We start from the raw sequence: 18,973 nt of genomic DNA on the forward strand, positions 1-18,973 counted from the left end.
TCCTTCCTGCACCCAACCCCCCTGCCCCAGCCCAGAGCCCACACGCCACACCCAAAGTCCCTCCCAGAGCCCACATCCCGCATTCTCTCCTGCACCCCAACCTGTGGGTGGGGGTGCGGGGTGCAGAGGGAGTTTGGGTGTGTGTGGGGGTACGGGCTCTGGGCTGGGGCAGCGGGGTTGGATGCAGGAGGGGGTGAGGGGTGCGGGCTCCGGCCAGCCGGTGCTTACCTCGGGTGGCTCCCAAAAGCAACCGGCACATCCTGGCAGTGGCTCCTAGGCAGTGGGGCCAGGGGATTCCTGGCCAATGGGAGCTGCGGGGACGGTGCTGGGGGCAGGGGCAGTGCATGGAGCTCCCTTTCCCCATCCGGGCCGCAGAGACGTGCCTGCAGCTGGCCACTTCCGAGAGTGGCATGGGGCCATGGCCTGAGCTCTGCTGTGCCGCCGGCTGAAAACCGCCTGTGGTAAGCACCTCCCGGCCGGAGCCTGCACCTCGCACCCACTCCTGCAACCCAACCCCATGCCCCAGGTCAGAATCTCCTCCTGCACCAAACTCCCTCCCAGAGCCTGCACCCCTCACCCTCTCCTGCACCCCAACACTCTGCCCCAGCCTGCAGTCCCCTCCTGCACCCAAACTAATATAACAAATGTTCTAAGGTAAGAAGTAGGTTATTTTGAATTAACTTAACTACATTCTACATGTTTTAAGACTGAAATGTAACCACAGAATGACTTTATATTAATTAAAAGGCAAGTTTAGTATAGCATTAGTAGTCTCAATGCCACAATTGTGATCATTTTGTTTTAAATTACGAAAAAGACTTGTATACAGGGGCCCCACAAAATCTAATAGCCCCGGGCCACAGGAGAGTTAATCTGCTCTGCAAGGGGAGCCTCTACAGATTGCAGGGAAGGATGATATGCCTGCCTCCATCAGCCTGCCCTGGCCTACATTCTCCCCAGCTACCGAGCCCCATATCCACAGTGAACCCTCCCAGGGACAGGACCTAGGATGGTTCTATGGAAGTAGAAGCCCCCTCCCTTGTTCTGTGGCATCTGAGGCAGATTCACTGAGCTAAGAGGCATGACCTGGACTTTAGTTTTTATTTAAGTTCTTTTACTCAGGCAAAACTCCCATTGCCTTCGGTGAAGCTTTGCCTCACAAAGAACTGAGTAAGTATTTAAGCTCTATGCACATAAGAAATTATTGTTTTCCCTTTTTCCTCTTAAGTGGTGTTTCAGTTAAACTGGCAAGAGAAGAATTAGCCTTTAGACTACAATAGACATAGATTTGGCAGTGTAGTATTATTGCAAAAGATTCATTTGGCTGGTGCAAGAGGATAATAGCAGTAGTTAGGGTGTTAATGTGTGAACCGCTTATCCTATTTACAAGTGCATCAAAATATAATGTTAGCCTATCGAGTGTAACATGATTTAGAGAAATGAAGGTATTATTTGTACTATTTAGCCTATCTTACATCAATTTATCACCTTGTTATAGCAAAAATAAATCATTGAGCTATAGATGTGTGGAGGAAGAACACATCAAGTCTGATGGGAAAGATTTGTTTCAACATGGACCCAATTACTTCCTGGCTTTAAACAGGAGTAACTCCCATTGAAGTTAATAGGAGTTGGAATCATTTAGACCAGAGGAGAATTTGGTCCCTGCCAGGAAATTTTTGCTAAAATTTCTCGCCATCCCTACTACCATTTCTGCTCCATTGGTGGATGGAGTGTTAACGTACACGAGGCTTCAGAGGACCATTAAGCCATTTGTTGTCTAACCCTGCTCAGGGTAGATCTGCAGAATGCGGCATTACCACTTGTGAAGCTGAACTGGTGATAGCAACAGTGAGAAATCTTAACAAAATTGTCCTACTGATTGAGCAGGATGAGGGGGACAAGCACTGCCGTACTTGTATTTCCTTCCCTCTAAAACCAGACCTTATGTATCAGGCCCAGCCACCCTTAAGATTGAGCAGCCTGAAATGCAGCCCGTTTATGTAGTCCTATTGGGGTACTCCCCCTTTTTAGCTGCATGGAATGGATCAGGATTTGGCCCCAGTGTCAGATGGTGCTCAAGCACAAATTCACAATTTAAAAAAACCCACAATAATAAACTTGCTGCTGGTACAGCTTTGTGGTTGACGTCTCTTTATGAGGCTAGTGCACTGAGTTTTCCATTCCATAAAAAATATAAATTAGAGCATTAAACAGCTAACATCTTCTTGTATTTTCCAAACAGAGGCAGTTAAAGCAGTAATGAAACCCATAGTTTCCCTGGCAATTTCATGTCTAAGAATATTTTATTTTTAATTAGAACCTGCTATGCCATCACAGTTGTTGCATAAGATACCATTTATTCTCATTGTGATTTTTTAAACTCATTATTTAAAAAATTAAACCCAGTAATTAAACCTTATAACTTTTAATTGTTAATATGCAAAGCAGCATAATAGTGATTGCCATGCCACTTGAAGAGGTAGACAAGCCTGCATTAGAGTTTCTAAGGGGATGGCTAAGTGAGTAAAAGCAGACAAAATTATAAAGTAGTTTTTATCACCTAAGGACAGTATTCTTCACCAATGTTCTTCCACCCGTATAAGCCTACAGAAAACTGTAAAGCAGATGTCTGCATTGGTCCAAAATAGTCAAATTAGCTGGACACAAGAGCTTCTTTTGGTCCATTAAATGGTAAATTGTCTCTTTTCCTCATCCTCTCTGGTACACTCAGCCTTGTATAGGGGTATAAACTCTGTAGCTTACTGATGACAATATAAATGTCAACATTGTTCATTATTTCACTGCTAATGAAAGCATCCCAGAAAAAGAGAGGGATTATAATTTTTTGAACTATCTACTTTGGCATCAGATTGTGGCATAACAAATAGGCTTGTGGGTTGTGGGTGGTGCTTCAGAAACTACTACCATTTTTTAAAATTATCATTATTATTATTTAACAACGTGACCTTGGTTAGTGACATTTTGTTCTTTGTCCAGTTTTTATGTATCCACATCTAAAATTTTGGATTTAATAAATCAGAAAGCCAGTATCAATCCTGTTTGCAATTGCACTATTTTTCATGGACAGATTGAGATATTATCTTTGGGATAGGGGATCTAGGGTCAGAGGGTTATGGATATGACAGTGAGTCAAAGAGAACCTAGAAGTCCATCTCTAGTAGAATGTGTGGAAGGGGAAGATGAGGAAGTCCATGTAGGTTGGGAGGATGGAAACAGACTCCACCTGGGGAAACAGAACTAGGAGTAAGAGACCATTTGTGAGGACTGAGGAGGAAGTTCAAGGAGTCAGAGAGGTGCAAGGAGTGGTGGGAAGAAATCTCTGTGGTGAGGAGAAGGAAGATGTGGGGTTTTAGTTTTATTTGTTTTGGAAGGAGGGAATTTGATGGATCAAGGCTCCATATAAACTTTATCTAACTATGATTTTTTTTTTCTGAACAGATAAATGGAATACGAACTCTAATCTCTCTGTGGACCACCAAAACAGTTGCATTCTTCTGGGACAATGGAGATCACAAAGACCAATACAAAGTATATGGAAACCAGGGATAAAGCATTCTCAGTGGAAGGGATCTAGCTGTCAGATTAACATCTGGAGAAGGTTAGAGGAATCCAGAGTCTAATCACTTTTAAGAAATGCAGCAAATTCTTTCTATTTGATACAGCTTTTTTCTTCCCACCCCACCCAGATCTTCCTATTATTTAAAAGGAGAATAGAGCCGGATATGTCCACCAGGGGATTTTTTTTTTACCAGATTATTTTATCTGTAACGTTCTGAGATACTACAGAGATGGGAGGTCACATAAAACCAAAAGATAAATCAATAGATACAGTTCTTTTTAGCAAAGAGAGGTTACATAAATGGGGCATGTGCATGTCAGAATTCACAGTGGGAGCTCTGATTTATACAATGCCAGTATCTGAAGCTCTTGGAAGTAATTAAGCAAATTTTTATTTATTTATTTTCATTGACCTTGGCAAAGTCCCTTGTTGTCTAGAAAGCAGAGGGGGGTTATTTGTTTGTTTTTTTACATTTTAGTGTATTATTCACCTTCTTGATATCTTAAGCAAATTAAAAGATAGATTAGACAGATAGATAAAATAGAATATAACACATATGTGGAGGAGACAGCCATGGGATAAATTATCTTATGGTAACCTCACACTTCCCCTCTGCCTATAAATCCATGTCTCCCAGTATTTATTATATATCCCAAATCTTTGAGCAGCTGCAAACAACTGCCACTTTTTAAAAAGTCAACCTGCCAGAGAAATGTTTCCACCTTCCCCCAAATGGGAGTTTTTCTTCAAATGTTACCCTCCTCTGGACAATATTCAGTACTGAACATGTGAAAAAGTTAAGATCTACTATCCTGCAACTCCTCTGGACTATATAACATTGGAAAAGGGGGGTTGAGTTCCCAGCTTAATTCTGGAAGCTCACTGAGATAGCACACTGAGAATTTTAGGTATTATGAAATCAATTTTAAAATGTAATTCATTATTTTTTCCCCACTCAGAGTGTTATACAACTGGATCCATAGTACATGTCTATAAAACTCTAGTTTAGACAGAGCCATGTGGTCTCATCATTGAAGCTAACAGATGTCTTTCCATTGGCTTCAGTGGACTTTGGATCACGTTCATAGTGAATTCCAATGCGGAGTTCCATATGCAAAGATTACTTAAAAGCCAAAGCATTTGCAATCAAGAGGGAATATTATAAAAAATTCTCTAAAGCCATTCCTGTAGCAGCATGTTTCATTCTGTTTATGCAAGGTACTGTCAATTATCATGAAGCTACAGAGTATAGAATATTCACCATGATTCATATGTTTTCTGGAGTTGCAACAGGAGCATAAAACAGCAAGCGTGAAGTTGCAGCATCAAGAAGGCTTAAATCCAACCTAATGAAGATACCTTGATACTTGCTAGAAGTTATTTTGCTACCATTTAATTTACTTTTTAAAATACCCCTGATTTAACAAGTTTCTATGTTCTTGTAATGCTACAGTTAATATTGCCAAACAGGATATTATCTATGCAAATACAGTACCCATGATTGCTCAACCCGAAATGGAAAAAAAACCACCCTGATTTCTACAAGAGTGTGTGTGTGTGTGTGTGTGTGTGTGTGTGTGTGTGTGTGTGAGGGAGATGATAATTTGTGATGTACAAGTCTATAATTCACATATCACCAACAGCATGATCAATTTAACTGACACTTTAATGGAAGTTTTCACTTTTTAAACTTACTACCAAGTGACGGAATGTTTGTCAAAGTAACAGAATAAACAACAGGGAATAATGTCATTGAGAGCTATTTTTAACAGCTCAATGGTGCAAGAAGTAGTTGTTTCCCTAAGAACAACTCCTACCAGGGGTCATCCATCAGCAGGGATTTAAGCCAGGACTTTCAATGCCAAAGCACAACTCTCCACCACATGAGCTGCAGGAGCAGCTCGACTAGGTGGTAGCAGACTAGCCATTAGAGCGGGATAAACACATTCAGGCCCTGCTTCAGCAAAGAGATTAAGAGCGTACGTACATCCCATTAAGTCAATGGGTGTTAAGATCATGCTTATGTGGTTTCCAAACTGATGTCTCAGCCAGCATGTTAATAGTCAAAGAAACTTTAAAAGCCAAGCTGCCTTTTTAGACTAAAGTACATTTTCTAGATTAGACTTGAACTAACTGATTACATGTTCCATCAAAAAAAAAAAAAAAAACCAAGCCTATATTGGAGAGAACATCAAGGTTTCACAGTTAAGTGCTCAAAATCAGGCAATCCCAAAATTAAGGTTGAACACACAATCAACAATCCCATAAAGACACTCTAATTATATGACCACATGTACTTTTCAAATAATGCAACACAATATCCTACAATTCTTTTATTTCAAAAACAAAATACAGCTTTGTGTATGGAAATTCTTGGGGGTTTGCTTTAAACAAAAAAATCTGTAAAGTGAAAATTTGGCTAGATATCCCCCAAAACCTCCATCCCATCTAGTTTATGAGGTCTTCAGTAGTGACCCTCTGCCAGCCTGGCTCACCTTAGGAAGTCAGCTATCAAGGGCATCCTTCTGTTTATACCTGCCAATATGCACAGAGGTTTGCATGGAAAGACTTGTGCTTAAAGTTTTCCACCTGCATAAAGCCTGAGTAATCAAGGTCTACACAGGTAGATTGCAAAGGTATTGGGGAAATGAAATCCACCCCCTTAGCTGGTATTCTAGTCTATATCTTGAAATAGCAGCAGCAGCCCCTTCTCGTGAGCCACCTGATACAAAGGGACCCAAATAATCCCATTGACTTTAATGGACTGTAGATCAGGCCCTTATGTCACAGAAAATTACACCGCAAGATTTGGATTGCTGGGACCCACAGCCCACCCATTATCACGGCTTTCAAGACCAACTTATGCACAGTTGACCTGTAGACTTTTCCACTGCAGGTAAGGGTTGTGAAGACACCCTTCTTTGTCTGCTGTGCAGGCAGTTCCTCTCAGCACAGGGCTTATGTGGTGTGGAAAACCTCACACTGGCATAGTAGGGCCCCAAACCTTCAAAACTCAACATTATGCAGTCAGACCACACAAAGCTAAGCACCATTGAAAAAACACAAAACAGAACTTAATTGGTAATTATAAACCCCACACAGTCCCTACACACAGGGCTGAATTTCACCCATAGAGCAGAGAAACTCCAGCTGCTATTCATAGATTCAAAGGCCAGAAGGGATCATTGTGATCATCTAGACTGGCCTCCTGTATAACACAGGTCATAGAACTTCCCCAAAATAATTCTTTCAGTGGGAGTTGCATGAAAATTATCATAGGTAAAATTTAGTCCAATGAATGTATGGATATTTTTAAAAAAAGATAAGTGATTGGTAGCAAACAAATCTGAAACTTTTTATCCTCCTTTACCAAGCTAGGTCTTGAATGGCTTCAAAATCATCCTTCTGTAGAGAACAGGTCATGCCAGTAATACCTAGTTTTATGTCTTTATTCCTTGAAACAAATGTTATTATTTTCTTAATCAGCTTTGATTGGCAGGACTGACTCCTTTCTTAATATCCAGTATCACCAGAGACTGAAGAAACTGTAATGGCCTTTACCTGCTTCAAATGGTCAAGCAGTGGTAATTTTTTAATATGGCACACAATAGTCTAGGCAGTCCTGTCTTTAGTTAATTTAAGACAACTCTGGTTAGCCATTTTTTTCATATTACCTCACATAGAATCTAATTTTGGAATCATGTTTCCCCCCATTCCCTACTGCCGCATTGTGGAATGTTTCCGCCAATTACGCCCACTGGCCTATGTCAGTTCTAAGGTTAAAGAACAGATAAAACAGCCAGACCGTGAGTGTTTATTTTATGTTCATAATCTCCTCGTTATGTCTTGTTTACAATTTGTTACACTATTTAGCCACCGGAATGCCCCTATAAAATATTTTTTTATCTCAGTGGGCAATTATCTGTATAAAATACAATGTAAGTAAACAAATAAATCAAAAGTATCACTGTTAATCTACCATCTGGGGAAGCCAAATGTGGCAGTGAACTCCAAGTACCAAGTCTCTAACTAAAAGAAATAGAAATAAAAGCTAAGGCCAGGTCTACACTAAAAAGTTATGTTGACACAGCTACATTGCTCAGAGGTGTGAAAAATCCACACCCCTGCGCAAAATGACTATGCCAACCTAACTCCCAGTGTAGACAGTGTTAGGTCAATAGAAGAATTCTTGGGGAAACGGATTAACTCCCTTGACAGAAGAACCCCTCACATCACTGTATTGAGTGTCTTGAATGAATGTATGTATGTATGAATGAATGAATGAATGAATGAAGCGCTACAGCAGCTCTGCTGCAGTGTTTCCAGAAAAGTTATCGTGTAAGATTCTGGGATAGTTGAAAAGAGGGCGGTTTCATTTTTTAAGTCTTTTTTCTTTTTCATATCTTTACTTGAATGAATATACTGGCATTGTATATAGATATATACCCCAGTTGGGTCATCTGCAGGGCATGGACCTGGGACCTCTCGATCTCAAAGCAAGAATCTCTACTGCCAAAAGAGTAGGTAGCAATAGCAGACTCAAATCTCTCTGCCTGGCCTAGGCACTAGAGTAGGGCAATAGCCCTATTGTGTTAGTGTGGTTTACAGCTGCACAGAGGGTTTTTTCTACTTTGGTAGTACCAATTCCAGCAATATTCCTCATTTTAAGTATAACAAAGCTCTCTCAAACTGGTAGAATCTTTCAAAACAAAATACAATTTTGAGAGACCACTGTAAACCACTAAAAGGCCAAATAGTATGAGCATTTTTTTAAATTTAAAGTAATAAAAGCCAGACTATATAAGAGTTAAGAATTAAATTCTGTCTTTAGCAAAACCTCTGGTTGCCTGGATTGGAAACAGCCCTTTTTTTAAGACCCCTTCACTACTGAGGTGAAATGGATGGATTAAAAGAAGGCATTTTATCCAAAATTATATGTTGTGGGTTTCCCCATTGCTAGTATCTGAATTTTTATTTATTTATTTTAATTTGTGTGTGTGCGCGCGCGCACGTGCTTTAACTTGTGTGTTTCAGGTTGGTGTTCTGTGATGTTGTTCTCATTGTTGATAATCTAACAATGGGCCATAAAATGCTGTCCATTCTTAAGTATTGGGTTACCATATTTTAAGTGTCCAAAAAGAGGACACTCCACGGGCCCCGGCCCCGCCCCAACTCCGCCCCTTCCCCGCCCCAGCCCTGCCCTTTCCCGGCCCCGGCCCAACTCCACCCCCTCCCCTGGACGCTTCGCCCCCCCTGCTCCTCCCCCTCCCCTGCTTCCTGCGAACATTTGATTCGCAGGAAGCCTGAAGTAGCAGGCAAGCTGGGGCGGGGGGCACGGCCCAGTTCAGCCCCACCGGCCGAGCAGCTCCCTCCGGCGGTTGGCCGGCCCAGGCCAAGAGGCTCTGGCCCCGGCGTCTCCCGCCTGGCTTGGCTCAGGTCCTGGGGCGCCGGCCCCTGGCCGAGCACCGCCGGCCCCCGACCCCGGCCCCACACTGCCGGCTCCAGTACCGCCGCTCCCTGCTGAGCACCGCCCGGCCCCCGACCCCGGCCCTGTACCGCCGGCTCCAGCCCCCAGCCCCCGGCCGAGCATCGCCTGGCCCCGGCCCCCAGCTCCGCACCGCCGGCCCCAGCCAAGCACCGCCCGGCCTGGCACCACCGGCCCCCAGCCGAGCACCGCTCGGCCCCGGCCCCAGCCCCCGGCTCCGCACTGCCGGCCGAGCACTGCCGGTCCCCAGCTCCACACCACCGGCCCCAGCCCCGGCCCCCGGCCGAGCACTGCCGGCCCCAGCGGCTCCAGCCCCCGGTCGAGCACCGCCGGTCTCTCCCTCCTTTCCCGGACATGTCCGACTTTTTGGGATTTCCCCCCGGACGGGGATTTGAGGCCCAAAAAGCCAGACATGTCTGGGAAAATCCGGACGTATGGTAACCCTACTTAAGTAGAACTTAAAAACAAACACTGGCACCATAGAAACCAAAGTCACTGCCTAACAATAGGTGAGTGTCATTTTCTCTTATATTTTGGCCAGGTTTGACTGCAAAATATCATTCATGATTCAGTACATATAAACTATCTGAAAAACAGTAAACATCAAGGCATAACTACTTGCTGAAAACGGTAGAGAGAATAGACTTTGGGACTGGGTTGGTCTATATTTACTAGTAGCTTCATGCCAATTGACCACCATGCATTTGCACATTTAACCATAAAATTAAATAGCTAAATCCAAATCAACATACCAATTTCAACTGGAAGATGTGTGATCTGGTTATTTGATAACTCCAATACTTTCAGCTCTTGAAACAGGGCAATGTAGGCTGGAATGGTTTGTATCTGTGTTTTGTAGATATGCCATTCTTTTAGATGTGTCTGTTCTTTCAATGAATCTGGAAATTCCTGTAATGAAATAAGATTACATAAATCAAGAGTATTTGGCTAGTGTTTTATTTTTCCATATTTCTGAATTAAAGCCAGGCTAACATCTATCCTCTTAATTTCCCTTTGGTTGTCTTGGGGTAGGATGGTACTTTGCTAACATCCCTTCCAGGAGTTTGCCTTCTAGGAGGAGCATTGCCACTGCTCACTGCTACCTAAATTGGTTTACAACAGTCAGCCTGGACTGTGGGTCCTGTCCAGCCAGTGATCGTTTTCAACCATCCTATCCAGGTACCAAAGTGTATTTGGTAAATAGGGCTGCAGTGCATAGTGCACATCATTTACAATTTATTGCAACAGGATGGTAAATATTGTCTTTGCAAAGCAGTTATAATCAAAGGTGTTGAAAAGACTTCAAAGGAGTGCAGACAGATCACCATCTAAAGCCACTGGGTCAGATTTTGCCTTTTAGTATACACACACAACTCCCAGTGACTTCAATTAGACTTCTCTATGCAGAAAACTGATGGCAAAATTAGGCTCACTTGTTGGAATTCAACAGGACCTTCTTATGGAAGGCTTAAGTGCTACCATAACCAGCAAGGCACGGAGTGTGACACAAACCAAGGACTTCCGCACAAGTAGGGAAGGCCAAGACTCACCCAGGATACAGGACTGACCAAAGTCACTATGAGAAGTCAGTGAAGGTGATGACCTTAGACTGGGGAAGGAGAGGGAGGGAATAGTTATTTCTGCATATGTTGATGGTTATTTACTGTGAATGTTGCCTAAATAAGGCTGTGGGTATTCTCAACAAACCCACTGTATTAATATTCAATTTGTCTTGGAGAAAGGGCAAAAGCAGTGGACTTATTCCCAAAGCATCTCACTAAGACTTTATTCACAAACAACAGAAAAAGAATGGATGCATTTCAGCAGGGTCTACATGGACCAATTAATGTACAACACTTTAGTTTGCTTTAGTAATCACACCTACATAGAGTGCATTACATCACCTTATATAAGCAAACCGTTATTTACACAATTAGGCATCTAATGTTAGGTACCCAGATTTGACAACTTTGGCCTCACTAAACTGTAGAATTAATAAAGTTTGCATTCCTATATGCCTCCAAATTTAAGCATAGCAAGTTGCTCCCTTACTTTTCACTATAAAAATATTTAATGTTCTCATGCTAGTTTGGATGTTGGGTTTCTTCAGTCTTGAACTCAAATAAGTTTAGTCATAGAGGCCACAAATTAAGCAAATCATATAAGTAGATGCTTATCTATCAGCACATGAGTAATCTCATGCTCATTTAGCAAAACACATGCTTAAGTCTTATTGATTTCAGCATGTGCTTAAGTGTTTTGTTGAATCAGGTCCAGAATAGTCTGGTCCTTTGAAATCTGCCTTTTAGCATTTATCAATGTTTCCAAATTTGTCTCCTGCTGAGAAGGAATATAGGGTATGTCTACACTGCCATTAAAAACCTGTGGCTGGTCTATGCCAGCTGACTCAGGCTTGCAGGTGTCAGGCTAAGGGGCTATGTAATTGTAGTGTAGACTTTTGGGCTCAGGCTACAGTTTGGGCTCTAGGACCCTGCGAGGGGGAAGGTCAGAGTTTGGGCACCAGCCTGAGCTCCAATATCTACACCACAATTAAAGAGCCCCGCAGCCAGAGTCAGCTGGCACAGGCCAGCTGTGGGTCTCTAATTGCTATGTAGACATACCCACTGAGACTGAAGAGTGCAAACTCTTTTTAACTTGGTCATATAGCGACATAGCAACACTGGGTCAAATTTTCAGAAGTGTCTAAGTGACTGGGAAGTCTAAATCCCATTTTCAAAAAGTGACCTGGGCACTTAGGAGCCCAAGTCCCATTGACTTTCACTTTCTGAAATAGGACTCCTAAATCACTTAAGTGCTTTTGAAAATGTTATCCCCGGATCTTTCTTTTGGCTCCAGGAAGCATGGAAATAGTGTCTTTAAACAGCTCATTAATTAGAAGCAATTTTTGCCTTGCCAATTTCTAGAATTATTTCAAATACTTGGGAAAGAATTTGCTACTGGGGTAATTTTCAAAACTCCATTCAGTTTAACCCATGTGTTTCAGGCGTTTTGAATGATGGAGAGTGCAGGTTTTTTAAGCCTTTGAATTCATACTAAATTGTTTTAGTTAATTGGTTTTCAATTCTGACCAACTTTTCATGGTTTGAATTATGCAACAAATGCCCTAAACTTGGGTCAGATAGAAATCAGTTGATAAAGATGAAAATTAGGTAATTTTAGACCCTATTTTTGTAAAGTAGCATATCATCTAGCAATCTTACTGCTAGGTTTTATATCATTCTGCAGTGGTAACATCTGAAATAAATAATCTAGCTGAGGCACCATTACCATCTCTGCAGCAGTAACTCTGCCTCATAAAATGAGTTTTAATAGTTTCCACCTTTACTCCCTTTAAATCTTTGTGTGTGGGTTTTGTTTTGTTCTTTTAGAATTTTACATTACAAAGGCAACTTTAACTGCGAAGGCCACAATTTTAACTTGTTTTTAAGATCAGGAACCTCAGTTTTTCTTTAGATTTGTTAGTTTCCCCCAAAATATTAATATGGTGACATATTTTAATAGATTCCTCTTAATTAAGCACCAGTAATAGTGCTACTTATGTACAGCTAAATCATTCATCTTAACTTGATTAGCAGTACATTGAAACAGACATTCAAATGCTGACCACTGGGATTTTTTTAAAGAATAATTTAATGCTAGTTCTAATTCCATGACTTCCTATATATATAAATCTGCAGACACTGAGTCTGTATGTAATTCTTTTTTTTCCCCTTCTTTTTTTGATATGGATTGTTTCATTTTTGGCTTTATTTGCCAAGGAAGTATATATCATATTTTGATCCATTTTATATATTTGTCAGTTTATGGTAGTTAAAAAATAAAATGCCTGAATTGCCTCAAGGCTGGTAATGAGCAATCTTTCTAAATTCTTGTGGAAGATTACCCCACCCTTTCCTTCCCCCCGACCCCTCCAAATGTGCAGTACTTATTTTTACATCTATTATAAATAAATAAATCATAAAGGTTCAAACTATGACTGCTTTCTTTCATCTCATTCTTGATTTTCCCCATCATTACGGGCTAAACTGAGACTTAACTTGAAGCTTCAACCTATGGGGTAACACATACTTGTACCAGCCAAGGAGGAGCTCTCAGAAGGAATTGGGAGTCAGGGAGGAAGTGGCGGGGTGGCCCAGTACTTAAGGGGCTAACCTAGGACTTACAAGATGCAGGTTCAAAGGCCTTCTCTACCACATGTGACTGTAGTCAAGTCACTTAGCCTTTCTGTGTCTCAGTTTCCCATCTGTAAAATGGAGATATTAGCACTTCCTTACCTCACTGGGGTGTTGTGAAGATAGAAACTGTGAGGTGTTCAGATAGGATGGTAATAAGGGCCATGTAAGTAACTAGATAGATTAGAGACACTCCATTTAGTCACAATTCCTTCAGAGCTCCACTTTGGCATGAGGGTTAGATGGACGTTGCATTATCCCTTTACCAAACCCAAGGTATTTCTCTTCCCCCACTGACTGGTGCACACTCCTCTCCTCATCCACTTCATTCCCACTTGCTAGGGAGGGACAGGCTTTGGCATGCTCTCCTCCCACCCCAGAGGCAAGGTTCAGGTAGCTGCTCCTTGGAAGTTGGGAAGAGTGGACGGCAGAGAGAAAGCACATTACACTTCCTTGTTCCCTGGCTCTGCCGTGATCTAGCTCTATTGCTGTCCCTTCACTGGTCTGCCATTTCTTTCCATCTTGTACACATTCCCCTAACATCTGTTATTCCTAATTCACCAAAGTGAGCACTGAGGGTGAAATCCTGGTCCTGTTGGAGACACATGGCAAAATTCCCATCAGCTTCACTGAGGCCAGGATTTCATCCTGGGTGTTCTCCATAAGTAAAAAGATAATCATGCAAAACCTTTTTCTTTGTTAGAGAGAGACTGATCCAACATGCTGGACTTTTCTCTGCTATCTCAGACACAGATCCCAGCCATCTGACTCCTTCATAACTTTGGGAATCAATAAATTACAATTTAGGGATTTATTCCATTGTCTGGAATCAATCTGAAAGGCTTAGAAAATTTTACTTATGTTTCGTTAAGAACTAAGGATTGCTATATTAGTATCAAGTAGGTCTCTCAAGCAATTAAAAAAATTAATCGTGATTTATCACACTGTTAAACAATAATAGAATACCATTTATTTAATACCATTCTAATAATAATAATAATAATAGATTCTAATAATAGAATATATATATATTCTAAATTCTAATAATATAATATATATATATATATAATAGAATAATAATTCTAATAATAGAATACCATTTATTTAATCTACATTTTCAAATATATTGATTTCAATTACAACACAGAATACAAAGTATACAGTGCTCACTCTATATTTCTTTTTATTACAAATACTTTCACTGTAAAAAAAACAAAAGAAATAGTATTTTTCAACTTATCTACTACAAGTACTGTAGTGCAATATCTTTATCATGAAAGTTGAACTTACAAATGTAGAATTATGTACAAAAAACCCTGCATTTAAAAATAAAACAATGTAAAATTTTAGAGCCTGCAAGTCCACTCAGTCCTACTTGTTGTTTACATTTGCAGGAGATAATGCTGTCTGCTTCTTGTTTACAATGTCACCTGAACGTGAGAACAGGTGTTCTCATGGCACTGTTGTAGCCGGTATTGCAAGATATTTATGTGCCAGATGCGCTAAAGAGTCATATGTCCCTTCATGCTTCAACCACCATACCAGGGGACATGCGTCCATGCTGATGACGGGTTCTATTCGATAACAATCCAAAGCAGTGCAGACTGACACATGTTCATTTTCATTATCTTAGTCAGATGCCACCAGAATATGGTTGATTTTCTTTTTTGGTGGTTCGGGTTCTGTAGTTTCCGCATCAGAGTGTTGCTCTTTTAAGACTTCTGAAAGCATGCTCTACACCTCATCCCTCTCAGATTTTGGAAGGCACTTCAGATTCTTAAACCTTGGGTCAAGTGCTGTAGCTATGTTTAGAAATCTCACATTAATACCTTCTTTGCGTTTTGTCAAATCTGCAGTGAAAGTGTTCTTAAAATGAACAACGTGCTGGGTCATCATCCAAGACTGCTGTAACATGAAATATATGGCAAAATGCGGGTAAAACAGAGCGAGGGACATAGAATTCTCCCTCCAAGGAGTTCAGTCCAAATTTAATTAATGCATTATTTTTTTTAAGAGCGTCATCAGCATGGAAGCATGTCCTCTGGAATGGTGGCCAAAGCATGAAGGGGCATACGAATATTTAGCATATCTAGCACATAAATACCTTGCAATGCTGGCTACAAAATGCCATGCAAATGTCTGTTCTTACTGTCTGGTGACACTGTAAATAAGAAGAGGGCAGAATTATATCCTGTAAATGTAAACAAACTTGTTTGTCTTAGCCATTGGCGGAACAAGAAGTAGGACTGAGTGGACTTGTAGGCTCCAAAGTTTTACATTATTTTGTTTTGGAGTGCAGTTATATAACAAAAAAAAAAATCTACATTTGTAAGTTGCACTTTCACGACAAAGAGATTGCACTATAGTACTTGTATATAAATACTATTTCTTTTGTTTATCATTTTTACAATGCAAATATTTATACTCAAAAATAATATACACTTTGTTTTCAATTACAACACAGAATACAATATATATGAAAATGTAGAAAAACATCCAAAATATTTAATAAATTTCAATTGGTATTCTATTGTTTAACAGTGCAATTAAAACTGTTAAACATTAATTGTTTTAATCGCGATTAATTTTTTAGTTAATCGCATGAGTTAAGTGTGATTAATCAACAGTCCCAGTATCACGATATTCTTTCTGGACTTTTGGTACAGTAATCAGGCCAAATTCAAATCTGATTGCAATGGAATTGAACCCACTCACACAAGGTCTGAATTTATATCAATTGTCTAGACTTCCAAGTTTTCTCTGACAATCTTTCTTTATACCCAGTATTATATGGGATAAACAACCTAATGTTTTTCTATAGTGTGCCATTTTTTCAGGATATTCCCTCTTTCAATACATATATCTGTGTTGCTAAACCAGTGAGTAGCAGGAACTGAAATTTACACAGGCTTTATATTTTTGCTTTCCTCTTCGATTACCTGGTGGTTTTTTTGTAATCTTCAGCCACTGTATTAAAGCTGGCAAGCAGCTGATAAATTACTCCATGAAGAATGCCACTTGGAAAATGTTGAGTTTTAGCCTCTAAGAGTAAAACAATATCACAAAACACCTTGATTTTGAAAAACTATTTAAAGGCAATATACCAAGGTACCCACCACTTATTTAAGTATCACCAGTGAGAACAGAATCTACCTACTAGAGATGTTTCTGAACCAAAACTCTGGACTCCAAACACTCAATTTTTAGAGAAGTTCAGATTCTGATCTCAATCCAAACTTACCACTCTATCTGCAATGGGCCAAACCAACAGCCTGGAATCAAATACCTCCCTTAGTTTTGAGAAAGTTTGGAGCTGGTTCCAAACTTTAAGACTCAAACCCATCTCTACTCCCTAACCAGGGCAGGTTCTTCATGATCTCATAAAACATCTGAGGGTGTATAATGTATAATGATGCGACAGAATTTGTCCCCTCTGGTGTGGTTATTTCACATAAAGAAACTTGACTTATTATGGCAAACACATAACTCACTATCACCAGCAGGTTTGGAATAACAAATGGAAGTAGCCTCCTTACTGAGCCACAAAGTAGCTGAAATTCACAGAGTAAAACTGAGAGAATAATTTGCAATAAATTATTTTTTTCTGTGAATTTCATGTATTTTAATCTTCATTAATTGTACCTGAGGTCATGATTTGTTCATAAATAATTGTTTTACTGTAGTTCATTAGCAAGGAGTTTGTTGAATGCATTTGATATTCAAGCTTTTTTATTGGACATGTACTGCTGGAAATGAGGGTCAAGATCCCCAGCTGGCATAAAGCAATATAGCCAAGATCTGGTCCATGGTGTTTTTCAGTTCTCTGACTGCGTGACTGGATAAGTATAGGCACTTTTTATAGTGCTAATGCTGACAGTCACAAATTCAAAAGTTGCTTTTCCTGAAAATTTTCAACATTCACTTAAAATTTGCTGATTCCACGAACATTCTTGACGGTAAACTGCTTTCTGTGAATAACTAATGAATGAAACACTTAAATGGCAAGAAGCCAGTCAAAGTAAATTCATTTAATAATTCAAATAAATATTCATGGCATTGGGTTCTTTTTTACAGCCTTCACCCATCTGCAGTAGCTAAAGCTTTCTCTGAAGAACTTATTTAATTCAGTTGGTACACGTTTGTGGTAGAATCTCAGCTAAGAGCTTTATCAATGGTTGTCATTCTCTGCTAGGTAGCTGATTCAGACACATGTGGTTAAGAGTCTAAAAGCACTACAAGATTATTTTTTCATCAAGGGTTCACTTGGGAGATTCTCTAAGGGCAGATAAGGATAAACAACATGGAGAGGGAATTGCACTATAAAGGGAGATCTCTGAAGGAGCTGCAAAGAGAAGAGTCATGCAATGGGAGGACAAATGAGAGAGAGAGTGACTCCATAATTTCTGATGTTATTCTGGCATAGAAGTTTTCTTTCCTATTTGGCAAGTACACCCTATAATAGTTAATTCCTGGATGGACATCACTCATTCACTCATGCCCGTCACCCCAATCGGGGCATGGACCGCCAACCACAGATCTCCAGAGTCCTCTATCCTGGGCCATTTGCTCTAGATGGTTCCAGGTATAGCCCATTTTTATGCTATCAGCCTGAAGGTCGCGTCACCAGGTGTTCTTGGCGTAGTGTGTTTGTTGCTCCTCATCTCTGCTGCAACCTGCGCCATCTTTCTTGACTCGTACATGCTCCTCACGTTCCATGTACCGATGGTAATCCTCCTAGTTGCAAGGAGGGTAATCGGCTTAGTGGCTTCCTCACGACTTTCACCACCCAGCGTCATGCGTCTTCGAGTTGAAGGCCCTTCTTTTTCAAGGCTAAAAGTCTCTGTTATCTCTATTGTTGGCGTTTCTGTAGCAAATTAATTTTTTTACGTGGTGGAGTTGCTAGCCCCACGCCCAACCCTCCTCCTTTATCCTGACTTGGGACAGGCAGATGGCCCCAAAGGACCTCTCTGGTGGAGTTCTGGATGGACATATTTCCATATAATGGACACCACACTAACATGGCAAGATTCAAATGACACTACTTGGAAAAAGTTTTGTAGACCAATACACTAGATCCACTGTCCCAGGACTACTCAATACTTACTGTTTGCTGCCGGGTTAGCTCTATCTGCGAACTGGAAATCTACATTTTAACCCAAACTGTGGTTCCAGAAATTAATCTATACATGTTCTTTTACCACCCTCATCAACTTAATAGCTCAGCACCTTCCAGTAGTGCATTACATTATGACTAACATCTGTCATGTATGGTTAACTCTCTCTTTCATGCTCTCCCCAGGGAGAGAATAGTGGGTACAGTGAAGTGCTTTGTTTTATTAGGGTTTGTTGGAGGGTTTTTAACTGTAGATGCTGCTACAGGTTTATATCACAGAAGGCAAGGTCAAAGAAGCATGCCTTGCTCTTATAGCAGAAGGTGATGAAGTTTGTGATGGTCCTTCATTTCTGTAGGAATTCCACAGATTCAAGGTCAATCTACACTGTAGCTGTGCAGCTCTTGCTGCAGTAGTATAGACATGCCCCTAGTTAAATAGCTAGGCAGACAAAAGCTGAGTAGCTTTATGATTTCCCCCCTTTTCTCATAATACACACATAAAGAATTATCTCTGATTGTGAAAATAGGATATGCTTCAGAACACTTTTATTTCTCTAGAAACCAACTCCACTACTAATTGACTGGCATCAGTTGAGGAA

General features: G+C 40.6%; 1 protein-coding gene across 5 annotated transcripts in view; it reads right to left on the reverse strand.

The window, feature by feature from the left end:
* The window catches only part of LRRC2 (leucine rich repeat containing 2), a 231,570-nt gene that overhangs the window by 32,657 nt on the left and 179,940 nt on the right, over positions 1–18,973 (reverse strand). For all 5 annotated transcript variants that reach the window (XM_065599364.1, XM_065599365.1, XM_024108745.3 and 2 more), the window contains one exon: positions 9,821–9,977. In XM_065599364.1, coding sequence (XP_065455436.1) covers positions 9,821–9,977 — 157 coding nt within the window. The remainder of the gene's footprint in view (positions 1–9,820; positions 9,978–18,973) is intronic.

This window comes from Chrysemys picta, chromosome 6, assembly GCF_011386835.1.
Source record: "Chrysemys picta bellii isolate R12L10 chromosome 6, ASM1138683v2, whole genome shotgun sequence".
NCBI lineage: Eukaryota > Metazoa > Chordata > Testudines > Emydidae > Chrysemys > Chrysemys picta.